The sequence below is a fragment of the Procambarus clarkii genome, chromosome 72 (genome assembly GCF_040958095.1).
Source record: "Procambarus clarkii isolate CNS0578487 chromosome 72, FALCON_Pclarkii_2.0, whole genome shotgun sequence".
NCBI classification, from domain to species: domain Eukaryota; kingdom Metazoa; phylum Arthropoda; class Malacostraca; order Decapoda; family Cambaridae; genus Procambarus; species Procambarus clarkii.
In genome coordinates, this window is record NC_091221.1 from 761023 (window position 1) to 781763 (window position 20741).

Here is a 20741-nt window from a genome sequence, read left to right on the forward strand (position 1 = left end):
ACTCCCAAAACCTCTGGTTAGATAATGGAAAAGGTGGTGAAGCACACCAGGTACTCAAGTAACAGAGAATGAGACAACACAAGGCGAAGGGAACGATTAGGAGAAAAGCGTCAAGCCATTACGACTATATAGCACTTGGAAGGGGTCAGGATAAGGATTTGGGATGGGACGGGGGGGAAAAGAATGACGCCAACCACTTTGAACGGTCGGGGAATTGAACGCCGACCTCAATGAAGCGAAACCATCGCTCTACCGTCCAGCCCAAGCGGCTGTGCAAAGAATAAAAGCAATACCATATAGACACGCAAAATAACAGCAGACACCACACCATCGACATGATCCAAGAAGGCAGACACCACACCATGGACAAGATCCAAGAAGGCAGACACCACACCATGGACATGATCCAAGAAGGCAGACACCACACCATGGACATGATCCAAGAAGGCAGACACCACACCATGGACATGATCCAAGAAGGCAGACACCACACCAACGACATGATCCAAGAAGGCAGACACCACACCATCGACATGATCCAAGAAGGCAGACACCACACCAACGACATGATCCAAGAAGGCAGACACCACACCATGGACATGATCCAAGAAGGCAGACACCACACCAACGACATGATCCAAGAAGGCAGACACCACACCATCGACATGATCCAAGAAGGCAGACACCACACCAACGACATGATCCAAGAAGGCAGACACCACACCATGGACATGATCCAAGAAGGCAGACACCACACCATGGACATGATCCAAGAAGGCAGACACCACACCATCGACATGATCCAAGAAGGCAGACACCACACCAACGACATGATCCAAGAAGGCAGACACCACACCAACGACATGATCCATGAAGGCAGACACCACACCAACGACATGATCCATGAAGGCAGACACCACACCAACGACATGATCCATGAAGGCAGACACCACACCAACGACATGATCCAAGAAGGCAGACACCACACCAACGACATGATCCAAGAAGGCAGACACCACACCAACGACATGATCCAAGAAGGCAGACACCACACCATCGACATGATCCAAGAAGGCAGACACCACACCAACGACAAGATCCCACAAAACAGCAGCAAGACACACAGTCCGGCAGTGGTCCAGTGTGGTGAGTGACACCACTCACCACACTCCACAAGGCGCAGTGTGGTGAGTGACACCAGTCACCACACTCCACAAGGCGCAGTGTGGTCACAATGCGACCCCAAACGTCTGAAGGTCAGAGCTACTCCACTTGACGGTCATGTTATCGGGAGAAGCAATATTTAAAAGATCCTGAAGGACGTAACTGGCCTCGAACCCGCTGACATTAGTCAGGAAGGTGAAGATATCGTGCTCTCCTTTTCATGTGAAGAGGAGCTAGAAAAACTCCTCACTAACGATGCCTTTCTTCACAAAGAGCACTACCTACATCCTCACTTCCCACGTCAGTTCCTGGCCGGAAGAACTGTTTTTATCAGCAGGACCAGCCGGTGGATCGCTGAGCGACCTCAACATCAGATCATAAACAATATCGAGGACGAAAACCCAAACCTGTCGGTATTCAACCTAGAGTTCTGCAACACCGACAAAACATCAATGAAGATTACGTTCACCACCATAGCTGCGGCCACCCAGGCTGCCACACAAGGATTCTACTGCTTCGGCCTAAAAATACCACCCCACCAAATAAAAAAGGAACGATACCATGAGATCCAGCAGGGCTTTAAGTGCTATGAGCTCTCCCACCCGACCAACAAGTGTCAGTACCCTGTCCAGAGGTGCAGCCTGTGCGCCCTGGACCATCACTACTCCATACTCAAGGCAACAGTCCATCGCTACTTGCTCTGTGATGGCAGTCACCCTGCAATTTCCTACCGCTGCCCCCGCAGACAGGAAAGCATCAAGGCCCAGGTTGAAGCCAAGAGAAACAACCCTTCTACCTCCTCGACCAGAGCCCCAAGCGTTCAACCCACCACCTTAGCTCTCACTAGTCGACCAGAAGACTTTCCGGTCTTACATACATGTTGTGGGAACCGACCTGTGAGATTTATATTTATTTAATTTATATGAATTTATATTTACGTTAATTTATATACTTCGATAGCAATTTGTATAATGATAAGTGGACTGTATTTCTGCAATAATCTCATAATCTCACAAATCGATCCTCTACACATTAGGGGGGGGGTTATTAAATTAATATATATGCAGCCAATCAAACTACAGTATTAACTACATACATTGAAGAGGTTCCTTATCTTATAGTACAGCAGGCTAGTCCACCAGGTATAACTAGGGTGTAGACACCAAATTATCCTCTTTGAGGTAGCTTCCATATCACCCAGTAACTGGTGCACAAATCTTGCTTCCTCGTCTTGACCTGTCAAAAGTGCGCTAGCTGTGAAGCCAGAATCCTATATATGACAAGCTATATCAGAGAAAACACTATACAGTACATGGAACATTAAAGACCTGGCTTAATTACCTTTAGTTTGAGGCTTCCACGTGATCTAACCGGGTCACCCTATATCCTGACATTAATGGCCATAAATGAATGATAAACGGGTTTCGGATAGACACTTAACTTGAATTTGTAGACAGCGTGTTGACAATGGTACACCTTTGGTTTCCATAACACTACGCCCAAGTAAATTTAACAGGAGCCGAATTTGCTCCCGTGTGAGCCTCTGGTCTCAATATAAACAATGGCTGCCCTCCTTCCTCACTCTGACGCCTGGCTTACATTGTCCACATGTCAGAAAGTGATAGAAGGGTCACATTTACTCTACTTTAATATTGATAATTAAGTTAATTTATATGAGATGTTTTATGATGGTAAAGTCCAAAGACTAATGTATTTAAGAATAATTCCCAGCAGAATAGCTGGTGAATTATAATAGTATGTGGTGATGATATCCCGTTTTCTATAGACGGTAATTCCACTACAAGTTACGTTTTCTATGGGTAACTTGTTTATACAACACAGCTATTATCTGTATGATATATTAAATGGTGTCGGATTTTCCGACACATGTGACTCCTCCCAGCAGGCGACACAGCCTTCTCATTGGGGACCCAAGGTCTCACAGGCTCCTTCACAACCCCCTGCATCACGTGCAGGCATTATCCCTGGTCTTCTTAAACTAGCGGAAAGGCTTGCAGGACTAGACAACCAGCGCTTTGTCAGTGAACTAAACGCATTATACATAGACAATGGCCTGGCCCCCATCATAGCCACTGGCGTAAATCTCACTGCCTCCTCTACCACTCCAGAGACTACCGCCAGGACGACCAGGTTGTCAACTTCAACACCGACTCCAGAACCGCCCACGACCCGGGCAACACAGAGGTAATTCCTTCTCCAGCTCCTAACACTCCTACCATCACTATCTCAGCAGCCGCGCTAGCAGACGTGCTGTCTACAAACGATAACAGCACCATCAGCGCTCCTGAAATAGCTACAACCACCAATCAACGATACCTAAGCCTACCTAAGGCTGCGAGGCGAAAGACAAAAACGCCCACTACGGAGGTTACGGACTCCTCAGACGAGGAAATCATAGTAGGAGCTCCACCGCCGCATCACAAATACGACACCTACACGGTTCAAGACTTCCTCATGGAAGCCACGTCACCAAACTCCAACGACAGCACTGCTCTGGCAAAGTCGCAGGCAAAGAAAAAACAGAAAACCTAGAGATCCACACTAACCCCACCAGCTCCATAACTGGTATAGCCAGCCCTCCAGGCTGAAAACCATCATGAAGACCCCCATCCATCGCCACATCTCTAGTATCAGCCACTGATACAGATAATGGCTCCAAAGAGCCTCCACTTACGGGCTCACCATAGCCCGTGCTACTGGAACTTATTGTTATGAGTAGCGAATCTTAAACAACAACAGCAGCAGCAGCAGCAGCAGGAAGCATAGACTAAGCGAGGTGCATGGAAAGTAACAACACAAGAGGCGAGCATGAGCAGTCAACACTGATATACAGGACCACCAGCAGCGAAATTAAGAATTTGGATTCGACATCTATAGAGGCGTTAGAGTTGGATAGACAGTAGCAAGGAAGAATGCAGTCTATATGCAGGCGATGAGTCACAATAACGTGGCTGAAGTATGAGGACCAGATCACACACTAGAAAGTGAAGGGACGACGACGTTTCGGTCCGTCCTGGACCATTCTCAAGTCGACTTGAGAATGGTCTGGTAAACAATGCAGTCTAGCTATAACAAATACTGCAATGCAATGTGCAAGATCCTAGAAATAAAACTCCGTATCATTCAGGAATATAATCGGTATAAAAGCAGATATCGTTTTGTAAGGATCCCCTTCCCTCAACAAAAAATCCTTCAGTATGATCGGCAACATACCGCATAGCATAGAGGTGATACAGGGAATCAGTGATAAGCCATATATACGAAAGTAAAGTACGAAAGTAAATCCAGTTTCGTACCAAGATAGAGTTGGGGTATGAGCAGTAACAGAGCATACAGCAGACAACTATCTCATACAACATTATCAAACCCTCTCAACGTGAGCTAGGAGCACAGGCAGTGTTCGATTTGCCTCAGTATATAAATTAATTTATGACAGTGTTAGACCACAGAGGAAGAATTGAAACAGGAATTTCCTTAAGTACTTTCGTATATTAAGACATCTTCAGAAGGAATGAAGTCCAAATAAATTAATTTATTTGGACCTCAATGCTCTACGGCAAGAGTTGTGTGTGAATTGTTTGTTAAGAGTCAGTGTTGATTGGCGTCATTTAACTGAAATTCTGCAAGTATGTTTTGAGGTGAGACTTGTGAATACCTGGGAAACCTAAACACACTGAAGGTGATTACTGTAATATAATGTTTTTATGAATTCTTTCAAACATCAGATGAGGTGGAAGGACGACCAAGTGATCAAGAACCACCAACATGGTATTATTTTACGAAACAGAACGATCTTTTGTACCATCTGTACAAACAAAGTGGAGTTTAAAGAAGGGCCAACATAAATATATGTCGAGTGGAATATGGAAAACAGTACGCAATATATATGCCACCTGTTGATATGACAACTGGAGAATAATCACAATGAAGGCATTACATTTTTCGGGAGAAGGTGACACCCCTTGTCAGCACCTGCATCAGAGGAGCTCCAGGATATTTAAAAATTCCACCTAAGTATTGTGGAACAGATTGATGATAGTGAGTGGTGTCCCAAGGAAGATAAAGGTGTAGTGGTTTTGAAAAATAGGCGAGGTAACACGAATATGCCAAGGGAAGTGAAACAATTAGATGAGAAAAAGTTGTCCTAGTGTTAACAGTGCAGATGACGAAATTGAAGATGGCCGCCGGCAATACTAAAAACAAAACAGAGCAAGATTCTGGGGGTTTCAATGAATAAGGCGTTGAATCTACACAAGTAGTTGGCAAAATTAGATATTATAATGAACTATCATGTAGAAATAATCGGCAAATTGAAATAAAGTAATGACCACTTGATTAACAATGTATTAGGTCTTGAGGGGTTAGTGAAAGACTTATGCAAGGACAAAAATCAGTTGGAAACAAATAACAAAGCCATGGAAGAGGAAAATAAACTCTTAAAAATAGCTTTTAGAAGAAGCTAAAACAAATTTAAATATAAATGACTGCAATAGGTTAGGTAAGGAAATTCAACAGGAAAAACAGCTCTTGTCAGTACAGATGGAGAAAGTTAAACAGGGAATAAAACAGTGCAAGAAAGATATGCAACTCACCTATGCACACGTAGCCAAGGAGAAGGAAAAATAAAAGAAGCAGTAAAGGAAGCCAAACACTGCAGCAACCAGGATAAAACAAACATTAGGCTGCAAGTCAGAAGGAACTGGCATCAAATCCTAAATTGGTGAAAAACACAGTCGATCGAAGCAAGTCCCTGATAATTTTTGGTTGCAAAGAAACGGAGATAACATCTAGGTCAGAAAGAGCTGTAGAAAAAGAGATAGTAGATAAAATTCTTGCGCTAGTGGAAGGTCTTTCTACCATAGAGAATGTGTGCGACTACAGGAGAATTGGCAGGTACGGAAAAGGGGAAAGATCGACCTTTTAGAATCACCCTAAACGGTGCCAAACAGATGGAAGAAGTACTAAGGAATGCTAGAAAATTACAAAGTGATGAGGGAGGGAAAGTGTGGTCGTTATGACGAGATCTTATAAAAGAAGACAGAGAGAGAAGCTGAAATACAACCTCGTAGAAACAAAACGTCTAAATGAGAGCAGGAATGAAGAAGAAATCATTTTTTTTCTACAAAGTGATAGGCAGACCAGTAAAATGGTACAAAAAGGCGAACCAACAAAATCGCTAGAGAGAGGGCTAGTAAAGAATTAGGAGAGGGGGAACATGTTCCTGCAAATTTTATACCCAACATAGATGGGGCGAGATCAAAGATACCGGAGTTAAGTGTTGTAATACAGCTGCAGATGCCAGACATTGTTGCACCTACGGAGACAAAACTTGAAGATGATATTTTAAATGAAGTCATATTTCCAAGAGGCTACTCGGTTTGGAGATGGGACAGAAAAATTACGAAAGACGGTGACGATGTTGTGCTGGTGAAAGAACATCTAAAGATAAATGAAATAATGATTGTCAATCCACAAGAAGTTGACATAATGGCACTAGAGATCTGCAATCAGGATGATAAACTAATTATCATATATGCATATAGTCCACTGCCATGCAACACATGGTCAAAGGAGGAGCTAGATAGTAAACGTGAAGGTCTTATAACAATAATGAGAGAGATTATAGCGAGACCAGATAGAGATAGATCACGACTGTTGGTTGTCGGTGACTTCAACTTGAAATCCATAGACTGGGAAGCATATGAAGCTTGAACAGAGGATTTTTAGACTTGTAAATTCGTAAACCTCATCCTGAAAACATTCATGTATCAACATGTTAAACAACTACGAAGATGAGGTACGGGGATGTTCCCTCCATGCTGGATTTGATATTTACAAGGAAGGAGGAAGAGATATTTGACATTCAGTACCTTCCTCCCTTGGGTAAAAGTGACCATGTCTTTTTGGGAATAAAGTATGCAATGCGTTATAATCTGGAAGAAAATAAGGAGGTTGAAGCAGTTGAAAAACCTGATTTCAAGAGAGGACATTATGGGGGAACTTGTACATTTCTTTGAGGAATTTAACTGGAAAGACTTGTTGTTAGGACATAAAGTAAATGAGATATATGTCAAGTTTTGTGAAATATATGATAAAGGTACAAAAAAATTTATACCAAAGCAGAGATCCAGAACCAGGAAACAGGATTGGTTCAACAGAAATTGCGAGAGGGCCAGAGACCAAAAGACACAAAAATGGAACCAATATAGGAAGAGGCCAAACCCCCAAACATCCCAGTGATACAAATGTGCGAGAAACAACTACACGCAGTGAGGAGAGAGGCAGAAAGAAATTTTGAAAAGAATTGCAGACAAGTGTAAAACAGAACCAGGCCTATTCTATAATTTCATAAACATCATATTGCAGGTAAAGGATAATATTCAGAGGTTGAAAATGGGAAACAGATTCACGGAAAATGGAAAAGAAATGTGTGAAACATTAAACGAAAAGTTTTAAAGTGCGTTTGTACAAAATTATATATTCAGGGAACCAGACACAATTAGAATTCCAGAGAACAACATGGAGCATATAAAGTGTCTAATGACGAAGTGGAAAAATGCTCAAGGAGCTAAGAAAGAACAAAGCAGTTGGTCCAGATGGAGTTTCACCATGGGTTCTGAGAGAATGTGCACCTGAGTTCAGGATTCCACTTCAACTGAATTTTTAGGTATCCCTGTGTACTGGAGTTGTAACAAATGTGTGGAAAAAGGTTAACATAGTTCCAATTTACAAAAGTGGCAACAGGGAAGACCCGCTCAATTATAGACCTGTATCATTGACAAGTGTAATAATAAAAAAATTGGAAGAAAATAATAAAAAATAAATGGGTAGAACACCTGGAGAGAAATGATATAATATCAGACAGTATCGTTTTTGATCTGGAAGATCCTGTGTAACTAATTTACTCAGTTTCTATGATCGAGCCTCAAAGATTTTACAGGAAAGAGATGGTTGGGTTGACTGCATCTATCTGGACCTAAAAAATGCTTTCGACAGAGTTCCACATAAAAGGTTGTTCTGGAAACGAACATATTGGAGGGGTGACAGCTAAGTTTCTAACACGGATGAAAAATGTTCTAACTGATAGAAAAATGAGGGCAGTAATCAGAGGCAATGTATCGGACTGGAGAAATGTCACAAGTGGAGTACCACAGGGTTCAGTTCTTGCACCAGTGATGTTTATTGTGTACATAAATGATCTACCAGTTGGTATACAGAATTATATGAACATGTTTGCTGATGATGCTAAGATAATAGGAAGGATAAGCAACTTAGATGATTGTCATGTCCTTCAAGAAGACCTGGACAAAATAAGTAAATGGAGCAACACTTGGCAAATGGAATTTAATGTGAATAAATGCCATATTATGTAATGTGGAATAGGAGACCATAGACCCCACACAACCTATAAATTAGATGATAAATCATTAAAAAATTTTGATAAAGAAAGTTCTAGGGGTGGTTCTAGATAGAAAACTGTCACCTGAGGATCACATTGTGCGAGGAGCCTATGCTACACATTTTAACTTCAGAATTATTTTTAAATACTTGGATGGAGAAATACTAAAGAAATTGTTCACGAATTTTGTTAGACGAAAGCTATGCAGCGGTTGTGTGGTGCCCATATCTTGAGAAGCACATCAACAAACTGGAAAAGGTGCAAAGACATGCCACTAAGTGGGTCCCAGAACTGAAGGACACGAGCTACGAGCAGAGGTTAGAGGCACTAATATGCAAAATCTAGAAGATAGAAGAAAAAGAGGTGATATGATCACTACGTACAAAATAGTAACAGGAATCGATGTAATTGATAGAGAAGAATTCCTGAGACCTGGAACTTCAAGAACAAGAGGTCACTGATTTAAACTAACGAAACAAAGCTACCGGAGAAATATAAGGAAATTTCACTTCTGTAAACAGAGTGGTAGACGGTTGGAACAAGTTAGGTGAGGTGGTGGTGGAGGCCAAAACCGTCAGTAATTTCAAAGCGTTATACGGCAAAGAGTACTGGGAAGACGGGACACCACGAGCGTAACTCTCATCCAGTAACTACACTTAGGTAATTACATGTGCTAAAGTCAAAGATATCCTAGTTATTACCCCCAGGAAGGACAGAATGAAGGAATTATTGGCTCTACAGTGAACTTAGTGAAGAGGAGCATATAGGAGTCATATCAACAGCCTAAGTAATACTGTCATCAGTGTGACTAAGTAATACTGTCATCAGTGTGACTAAGTAATACTGTCATCAGTGTGACTAAGTAATACTGTCATCAGTGTGACTAAGTAATACTGTCATCAGTGTGACTAAGTAATACTGTCATCAGTGTGACTAAGTAATACTGTCATCAGTGTGACTAAGTAATACTGTCATCAGTGTGACTAAGTAATACTGTCATCAGTGTGACTAAGTAATACTGTCATCAGTGTGACTAAGTAATACTGTCATCAGTGTGACTAAGTAATACTGTCATCAGTGTGACTAAGTAATACTGTCATCAGTGTGACTAAGTAATACTGTCATCAGTGTGACTAAGTAATACTGTCATCAGTGTGACTAAGTAATACTGTCATCAGTGTGACTAAGTAATACTGTCATCAGTGTGACTAAGTAATACTGTCATCAGTGTGACTAAGTAATACTGTCATCAGTGTGACTAAGTAATACTGTCATCAGTGTGACTAAGTAATACTGTCATCAGTGTGACTAAGTAATACTGTCATCAGTGTGACTAAGTAATACTGTCATCAGTGTGACTAAGTAATACTGTCATCAGTGTGACTAAGTAATACTGTCATCAGTGTGACTAAGTAATACTGTCATCAGTGTGACTAAGTAATACTGTCATCAGTGTGACTAAGTAATACTGTCATCAGTGTGACTAAGTAATACTGTCATCAGTGTGACTAAGTAATACTGTCATCAGTGTGACTAAGTAATACTGTCATCAGTGTGACTAAGTAATACTGTCATCAGTGTGACTAAGTAATACTGTCATCAGTGTGACTAAGTAATACTGTCATCAGTGTGACTAAGTAATACTGTCATCAGTGTGACTAAGTAATACTGTCATCAGTGTGACTAAGTAATACTGTCATCAGTGTGACTAAGTAATACTGTCATCAGTGTGACTAAGTAATACTGTCATCAGTGTGACTAAGTAATACTGTCATCAGTGTGACTAAGTAATACTGTCATCAGTGTGACTAAGTAATACTGCCATCAGTGTGACTAAGTAATACTGCCATCAGTGTGACTAAGTAATACTGTCATCAGTGTGACTAAGTAATACTGTCATCAGTGTGACTAAGTAATACTGTCATCAGTGTGACTAAGTAATACTGCCATCAGTGTGACTAAGTAATACTGTCATCAGTGTGACTAAGTAATACTGTCATCAGTGTGACTAAGTAATACTGTCATCAGTGTGACTAAGTAATACTGTCATCAGTGTGACTAAGTAATACTGTCATCAGTGTGACTAAGTAATACTGTCATCAGTGTGACTAAGTAATACTGTCATCAGTGTGACTAAGTAATAGTGGCCATGAGGCTTTGAACCATCGCAGGAATATATCTGAAAAATAAAACAAACAAACAAACAGTTATTCAAATTTACATAAAATCTCCGGCACCCCCTCCCCCCCCCCCCCCCCCACAACAACTGGGTTAAAATTAATATGAATGAATGAATAAAAATTATTATTTTATATAGCCATACCCTCTTTTAACAGTAAAAGGGCTGAATCATGATTTATTGAACAACCACAGAAGGTGATCGAAGTGCTTTTAAAATGTTAGGCTGAGCTACATACCTAAATACAGATTTATGAATGCATTAATGTGAATATATAATGGTGAAATGTAATTCTGATCAGCTTTATACACATGCATACACACACACACACACATACATACATACACACATACATACATACATACATACATACATACATACATACATACATACATACATATATACACATACATATATATTTGTCTTTTTTACTCTGACAGGGTGAGATAGCTGACAAGAGAAACTAGTGTGCAATTAAGAACTTTACTGAAGGTGATTAAGATGCTTTTACAAGCTCAGGCTATATAGTTACATTACATAGTTAATCTGGGGTACAAGTTCAATATATCCTCAATTGTTCCAGTACTCATATAGTAGTTACAGAGTTCAGCATACCTCAGCCCAGGAGGGCGAAAGTCAAGACAATATGGGACGTTCTACAATATAACCACTGCAAACCACCTCAAGTCCATCATCACCCAGCAAAAATCTGCTATCAGAGTAATATCAAATTCTGCTTTCAGACAACACACAGCCCCCTTGTTTAACTCCCTAAACATGCTAAACATAATCTCACTCCACAAATTCTCTTGTGTCAACTACATTTACAAAACCCTGTTCTTAAATGCAAATCCTTGTCTGAAACTCTCCCTGGTCAGATGTAATAGGACCCATTATCACCACACCAGAAATAAATATCTCTTTGATATTCCCAGAGTTAAACTTAATCTGTGTAAACACTCTATGCAAATAAAGGGACCCAGTTTATGGAACTCATTCCCTACTGAATTGAAAAGCTGTCCAACTTTTACATCATTCAAAATCAATACTAAAAAGTACCTAATTTCATCTTCATAGTTTTTCACTTTTTGCCTTAAAATTGCACTGTATCTATTGCTACCCAATCTCCCAACCTTTATGTTCCCAACTTGAACATCTTTACCATTGTGATCATTGCTGTCTTATATGTGCTGTCAATCTGCTGTATGGTGTCTATTAATCTTGTTTAAATTACTAATCAAGCTGTCAATGTAATCAATCAGAGCTTTAATATAACAATGTGCTTTAATATACTTACTAAGTTCTCTCATCTCATTTTTCTCCTGCAATGTATCTTTATCATTTATCAATTCTGATAGGAATTACCTACTTAAAATTATCTGCTAGATTAAGGACCTGCCCGAAACGCTGCGCGTACTAGTGGCTTTACAAGAATGTAAATACTGTACTATTCAATGTATTCTCACAAACCCAATATACCTTCTTGTATATATATATAAATAAATAAATAAATGAATAAATAAATAAATAATGTTCAAGTGATTACATGTTTTCTCTTTCACAAAGTTGACACATTGTGTATTCGACATTTGGGTTTTGAGAAAGCTGCCAGATACGTCTATATCCCAGGCGTATTCTGGCCACTATAACATCACATTGCCGGGTTCTTGTTCTATTAGTCCCATATGTGAATGTCTCCTCACGATATCTATCATAATATTTAATGCTACAACTTTCAGGTCTTTGTGAATTTGTTAGGTCGGTGAGATTTTCATTAGATATTTGTTTAAGTATTCTCTTTGTCACTGCTAATGAAACATCCATATTATTTTCTAACACTGGTTTCCAACAAGCTGTCTTTGCAAGCATATCAACAGTGTCATGCCTTGAGATGCCAACATGTGATGGTATCCATAGGAATTTAATCTCAAATCTGTTTTCTTTAGCAGCTAAAACATTCATTCGAATATCACTGACTATTTTATGGGTGTCACTACTATGTGCGTTCAATGCCAGGAGTGCACTCTGCGAGTCACAGTGTATAAGTCCACTGCCTTTGTCTTTTAAAAATTCAGTGACAAGGTATATGCCTGCAAGTTCGGTTTGAGTTGTACTTGCCCAGTCATTGACGCGCTTCATTGCTGTATGTACGAGAGAAGATTGTTCAAATATGTTACATGCACATCCGGTACATCGTCCACCTTCTTCTACAGAGCCGTCGGTATAGCACTGATAAACATCGTTACCCATACTCTTGAGTACTTTCAGTGATGCTTTTCAGTGTTAACTGTTTTAATAATGTAGATCGCACACTATCTTTCTTGGGCGCATTTACAAAATCAACTGATAGATCCCAGTTATCCCATGGAGTAATTGGCTGATTAATCATTAATTGAGTTGGGTACATATTTAATATTTTGATGGAGTTGGCTACCTTGTAGAACCAATATACATAATCAGATTTCTTCTTCTATAGACCTCAGTTGAGTGCAGCATATTAGAAAGTTTAGCTTGAAACTTCATGTGTTGTCTAGATTTTCTCAATGCCTTCACGCCGAAAACTGTGCTAATAGACAAAATTCTCTCACTTATGGTAGGTAATTTTAACTCTGCTCTCATATTAACTATTCTCGTGGACTTTGGAGCCCCAAGGATGAGACGCATAGCTTCATTTTGCAAGGTTTCAAGAGATTTCAGCTCTTTGTCAGTATACAGTGTGAGATGTAGAGCATTGTAGTCAATCACAGAGCGTATAAATGATACATAAAACATTCTAGCAAGTCTCACGTTAAGCCCATGATTGACACCAACAAGGACCCGCAAGGGCTTTAATCTCTCCCAGGGTCTCCTCTTGAGAGAAGAAAGGTACCCAGGCTCGTTAATGGGGACACCAAGGTATCTGTAAGACTCGCAGTTCTCAAGTGTTCGCCCATCTATATGATAATTGGCTGGTGGAATACCACATGGAATGAGGGCACGGGTTTTCTGTACAGAGATAAGGAGGCCACATTCCTCAGCTCTAGTAGCAAAAGCGTCGAGCAGAACTTGCATTCTAGGCTCGGTGGCAGCCTGTAAACATATATCATCAGCATAACAAATGACAGTGTCTTCATTATTAGTTGGAAGATCTTTAATAAGTTTATGCATCAGAACGTTGAACAACAAGGGACTGAGGACCCCTCCTTGTGGAGTTCCCAGTTCAAAGTGTTTTTAACACAGTCGGACTTGTGCTTTTAACTCTGTGCTTTTAACACCATTAAACAAAACATATGCATATGTCTGACTGCCTGCCTGCCTGCCTGCCTGCCTGCCTGCCTGCCTGCCTGCCTGCCTGCCTGCCTGGCTGTCTGACTGCCTTCCTATCGGTCAGACTGCCAGTTTGTCTGTACTCAACTCATTGTACTCACCTAGTTTCGCTTGCCGGGGTTAAACTTTAGCTCTTTGGTCCCGCCTCTCAACCGTCAATCTTCTGTGTACAGACCTTCTCGAGCTCTATCATATCTAAAGATTTTGGTTCTGTCTGCGCGCCTGTCTGACGGCCTGCCAGCCTGCCTACTGCCGGCAAGCCTGGCTACCAGCCTGCCTGCCTGCCTACCTGCCTGTCTGTCTACCATCCTGCCTATCAGCCTCCCTGCCTGTCTGTCTGTCTACCAGCCTGCCTACAAGTCTGCCTGGCTGTCTGTCTACCTGCCTGCCTCTCCTGCCTGCCTGTTTGACTGCCTGCCAGCCTGCCTGTCTTCCTTCCTACCTGTCTGCCTCTCTGCCTGCCTGCCTGTCTTCCTTCCTACCTGTCTGCCTCTCTGCCTCTCTGCCTCTCTGCCTGCCTGCCTGCCTGTCCGACTGCCTGTCTGCCTGTCCGTCTGTTTGCTTGTCTGCCTGTCTGTCTGCCTACCTGTCTATCTGCCAGTCTGATTGCCTGCCTGTCTGTCTGTCTGCCTGCCTGCCTGCCTGTCTGACTGCCTGTCTGACAGCCTGCCAACCTGTCCGTCTGTTTGCTTGTCTTACTGCCTGCCTGTCTCTCTGTCTGTCTTCCTGCCTGCCTGCCTGTCTCTCTGTCTGTCTGTCTTCCTGCCTGCCTGCCTGCCTGCCTGTCTAACTGCTTGTCTGACAGCCTGCCTACCTGCCTGCCTACCTGCCTGCCTGTCTGCCTGCCTGTCTGCCTGCCTGCCTGCCTGCCTGCCTGCCTGCCTGCCTGCCTGCCTGCCTTCCTGCCTACCTGCCTGCCTGTCTGTCTGTCTGTCTGCCTGCCTGCCTGCCTGCCTGCCTGCCTGTCTGTCTGCCTGCCTACCTGCCTGCCTGCCTGCCTGCCTGCCTGCCTGCCTACCTGCCTGCCTGCCTGCCTGCCTGCCTGCCTGCCTGCCTGCCTGTCTGTCTGCCTGCCTGCCTGCCTGCCTGCCTGCCTGCCTGCCTGCCTACCTGCCTGCCTGTCTGTCTGTCTGTCTGCCTGCCTGCCTGCCTGCCTGCCTGTCTGTCTGTCTTCCTGCCTGCCTGCCTGTCTAACTGCTTGTCTGACAGCCTTCCTACCTGCATGCCTGTCTGTCTGTCTGCCTGCCTGCCTGCCTGTCTGCCTGCCTGCCTGCCTGTCTGCCTGCCTGCCTGCCTGCCTGCCTGCCTGCCTGCCTGTCTGTCTGTCTGTCTGTCTGTCTGTCTGCCTGCCTGCCTGTCTGTCTGCCTGCCTGCCTGCCTGCCTGCCTGCCTGCCTGCCTGCCTGCCTGCCTACCTGCCTGCCTGCCTGCCTGCCTGCCTGCCTGCCTGCATGTCTCCTGCCTGCATGTCTCCTGCCTGCCTGCATGTCTCCTGCCTGCCTGCCTGCCTGCCTGCCTGCCTGCCTGCATGTCTCCTGCCTGCCTGCCTGCCTGCCTGCCTGCATGTCTCCTGCCTGCCTGCCTGCATGTCTCCTGCCTGCCTGCCTGCCTGCCTGCATGTCTCCTGCCTGCCTGCCTGCCTGCCTGCCTGCATGTCTCCTGCCTGCCTGCCTGCCTGCATGTCTTCTGCCTGCCTGCCTGCCTGCCTGTCTGTCTGCCTGCCTGTCTGCCTGCCTGCCTGACTGCCTGCCTGCCTGCCTGTCTGCCTGCCTGCCTGCCTGCCTGCCTGCCTGCCTGTCTGACTGCCTGCCTGCCTGCCTGCCTGCCTGCATGTCTCCTGCCTGCCTGCCTGTCTGCCTCCCTGCCTGCCTGCCTACCTGTCTGCCTGCCTACCTGTCTGCCTGCCTGCCTGCCTACCTGCCTGCCTGCCTGCCTGCCTGCCTGCCTGCCTGCCTGCCTGCCTACCTGCCTGCCTGCCTGCCTGCCTGCCTGCCTGCCTGCCTGCCTGCCTACCTGTCTGCCTGCCTGCCTGCATGTCTGCCTGCCTGCATACCTGTCTGCCTGCCTGCCTGCCTGCCTGCCTGCCTGCCTGCCTGCCTGCCTGCCTGCCTGCCTGCCTGCCTACCTGTCTGCCTGCCTGCCTGCCTGTCTACCTGTCTGCCTGCCTGCCTGCCTGCCTGTCTGCCTGCCTACCTATCTGTCTGCCTGTCTGACTGTCTGTCTGCCGCCCTACCTGCCTGACACTCAGCATTTTTTCACAGCAACAAGAGTGGTCACGTAACAAGAGTGGTCACGTAACATGAGTGGTCACGTAACAAGAGTGGTCACGTAACAGGAGTGGCCACGTAACATGAGTGGTCACGTAACATGAGTGGTCACGTAACACATAGTGGTCACGTAACATGAGTGGTCACGTAACAAAAGAGGTCACGTAACATGAGTGGCCACGTAACATATAGTGGTCACGTAACATGAGTGGCCACGTAACAAGAGTGGCCACGTAACATGAGTGGTCACGTAACAAGAGTGGTCACGTAACAAGAGTGGTCACGTAACAAGAGTGGCCACATAACATGAGTGGCCACGTAACATGAGTGGCCACATAACATGAGTGGCCACGTAACATGAGTGGCCACGTAACATGAGTGGTCACGTAACAAGTGTGTCACGTAACATGAGTGGCCACGTAACATGAGTGGCCACGTAACATGAGTGGCCACGTAACATGAGTGGTCACGTAACATGAGTGGTCACGTAACAAGAGTGGCCACGTAACATGAGTGGCCACGTAATATGAGTGGCCACGTAACATGAGTGGTCACGTAACACATAGTGGTCACGTAACATGAGTGGTCACGTAACAAAAGAGGTCACGTAACATGAGTGGCCACGTAACATATAGTGGTCACGTAACATGAGTGGCCACGTAACATGAGTGGTCACGTAACAAGAGTGGTCACGTAACAAGAGTGGTCACGTAACAAGAGTGGTCACGTAACAAGAGTGGCCACATAACATGAGTGGCCACGTAACATGAGTGGCCACGTAACATGAGTGGCCACGTAACATGAGTGGCCACGTAACATGAGTGGCCACGTAACATGAGTGGTCACGTAACAAGTGTGTCACGTAACATGAGTGGCCACGTAACATGAGTGGCCACGTAACATGAGTGGCCACGTAACATGAGTGGTCACGTAACATGAGTGGTCACGTAACAAGAGTGGCCACGTAACATGAGTGGCCACGTAACATGAGTGGCCACGTAACATGAGTGGTCACGTAACAAGAGTGGCCACATAACATGAGTGGCCACGTAACATGAGTGGTCACGTAACAAGAGTGGTCACGTAACATGAGTGGTCACGTAACAAGAGTGGTCACGTAACATGAGTGGCCACATAACATGAGTGGCCACGTAACATGAGTGGCCACGTAACATGAGTGGTCACGTAACATATAGTGGTCACGTAACATGAGTGGTCACGTAACAAGAGTGGTCACGTAACATGAGTGGCCACGTAACATGAGTGGCCACGTAACATGAGTGGCCAAGTAACAAGAGTGGTCACGTAACATGAGTGGCCACGTAACATGAGTGGCCACGTAACATGAGTGGCCAAGTAACAAGAGTGGTCACGTAACATGAGTGGTCACGTAACATGAGTGGTCACGTAACATGAGTGGCCACGTAACATGAGTGGTCCAGTAACAAGAGTGGTCACGTAACAAGAGTGGTCACGTAACAAGAGTGGTCACGTAACATGAGTGGTCACGTAACAAGAGAGGTCACGTAACAAGAGTGGTCACGTAACAAGAGTGGTCACGTAACAAGAGTGGTCACGTAACAAGAGTGGTCACGTAACAAGAGTGGTCACGTAACATGAGTGGCCACATAACATGAGTGGCCACGTAACATGAGTGGCCACGTAACATGAGTGGTCACGTAACAAGTGTGTCACGTAACATGAGTGGCCACGTAACATGAGTGGCCACGTAACATGAGTGGCCACGTAACATGAGTGGTCACGTAACATGAGTGGTCACGTAACAAGAGTGGCCACGTAACATGAGTGGCCACGTAACATGAGTGGCCACGTAACATGAGTGGTCACGTAACAAGAGTGGCCACGTAACATGAGTGGCCACGTAACATGAGTGGTCACGTAACAAGAGTGGTCACGTAACATGAGTGGTCACGTAACAAGAGTGGTCACGTAACATGAGTGGCCACATAACATGAGTGGCCACGTAACATGAGTGGCCACGTAACATGAGTGGTCACGTAACATATAGTGGTCACGTAACATGAGTGGTCACGTAACAAGAGTGGTCACGTAACATGAGTGGCCACGTAACATGAGTGGCCACGTAACATGAGTGGCCAAGTAACAAGAGTGGTCACGTAACATGAGTGGCCACGTAACATGAGTGGCCACGTAACATGAGTGGCCAAGTAACAAGAGTGGTCACGTAACATGAGTGGTCACGTAACATGAGTGGTCACGTAACATGAGTGGCCACGTAACATGAGTGGTCCCGTAGCAAGAGTGGTCACGTAACAAGAGTGGTCACGTAACATGAGTGGTCACGTAACAAGAGAGGTCACGTAACATATAGTGGTCACGTAACAAGAGTGGTCACGTAACAAGAGTGGTCACGTAACAAGAGTGGTCACGTAACATGAGTGGTCACGTAACAAGAGTGGTCACGTAACAAGAGTGGCCACGTAACATGAGTGGTCACGTAACATGAGTGGTCCAGTAACAAGAGTGGTCACGTAACATGAGTGGTCACGTAAGGAGAGTGGTCACGTAACAAGAGTGGTCACGTAACATGAGTGGTCACATAACATGAGTGGCCACGTAACAAGAGTGGTCACGTAACATGAGTGGCCAAGTAACAAGAGTGGTTACGTAACATGAGTGGTCACGTAACATGAGTGGCCACGTAACAAGAGTGGTCACGTAACAAGAGTGGTCACGTAACATGAGTGGCCACGTAACAAGAGTGGTCACGTAACAAGAGTGGTCACGTAACATGAGTGGTCACGTAACAAGAGTGGTCACGTAACATGAGTGGTCACGTAACAAGAGTGGTCACGTAACATGAGTGGTCACGTAACAAGAGTGGTCACGTAACAAGAGTGGTCACGTAACAAGAGTGGTCACGTAACAAGAGTGGTCACGTAACAAGAGTGGCCACGTAACATGAGTGGCCACGTAACAAGAGTGGTCACGTAACATGAGTGGCCACGTAACAAGAGTGGTCACGTAACAAGAGAGGTCACGTAACATGAGTGGTCACGTAACATATAGTGGTCACGTAACATATAGTGGTCACGTAACAAGAGTGGTCACGTAACAAGAGAGGTCACGTAACAAGAGTGGTCACGTAACATGAGTGGCCACGTAACATATAGTGGTCACGTAACATGAGTGGCCACGTAACAAGAGTGGTCACGTAACATGAGTGGTCACGTAACATGAGTGGTCACGTTACATGAGTGGTCACGTAACAAGAGTGGTCCCGTAACAAGAGTGGTCACGTAACATGAGTTGTCACGTAACAAGAGTGGTCGCGTAACAAGAGTGGTCACGTAACAAGAGTGGCCACGTAACATGAGTGGTCACGTAACATGAGTGGTCACGTTACATGAGTTGTCACGTAACATGAGTGGTCACGTAACATGAGTGGTCACGTAACATGAGTGGTCACGTAACATGAGTGGTCACGTAACATGAGTGGTCACGTAACATGAGTGGTCACGTAACATGAGTGGTCACGTAACATGAGTGGTCACATAACATGAGTGGTCACATAACATGAGTGGCCACGTAACAAGAGTGGCCACGTAACATGAGTGGTCACGTAACAAGAGTGGTCACGTAACATGAGTGGTCACGTAACAAGAGTGGTCACGTAACATGAGTGGTCACGTAACATGAGTGGCCACGTGACAACAAATTAGAATGTGAAGAATGAAGGAAATCTCACGAAATGATCACTCAATAATTAATACGACTATGAAGGATTACGTAAATCACTGGTAAACTAATACACTGGTGTACAGGTAGACTGAAGGTATATACATCACTAACACACTGGTGTATAGGTACACTGAGGGCATATACATCACTAATACACAGGTATACAGGTACAATGAGGGCATATACATCACTAATACACAGGTATACAGGTACAATGAGGGCATAAACATCACTAATACACAGGTATACAGGTACAATGAGGGCATATACATCACTAATACACAGGTATACAGTGTTATGAGCTCAAGGTAGCCTGGTGAAGCAGTCTTCCAGGTGAGAGTTATTCTACACACCTGACCAGAGATTAAAAATGTCAGAGGAAGTAAATATATTAAGTAAGCGTTAGTGAGTGACTGAAAAGAGTACAAGCAGAGGACGAGCATCATATAAATGTTAGTGGGAATAGGATGTCGACATTTTGAGACGTGGTGTGACGCTGGCGGACATCGTATCGCATCACTTGAGTTGCCTTAGTCGTCAGGGATGGATGTGCGCCCCTTTGTCCTGGGAAGATAGAAGAATACGGTTTTGGATAAAGTGTTTGAGTGAAAGCTACAGTGTATAACTGGCAAGGAATCTGCTGAGGACGCGACGTACGTCATTTCTCAGTGATTATGGAGATA

The 20741-nt window shown here is 44.4% G+C and overlaps 1 protein-coding gene across 1 annotated transcript in view; it reads left to right on the plus strand.

The window, feature by feature from the left end:
- Window positions 1–335: 335 nt before the first annotated feature.
- Window positions 336–20741, plus strand: part of LOC138356405 (uncharacterized) — a 55179-nt gene continuing 34773 nt past the window's right edge. The window contains exons 1-2 of the mRNA XM_069312543.1: window positions 336–1146; window positions 5919–6078. Of these exons, the coding sequence (XP_069168644.1) occupies window positions 336–1146; window positions 5919–6078 (971 nt within the window). The remainder of the gene's footprint in view (window positions 1147–5918; window positions 6079–20741) is intronic.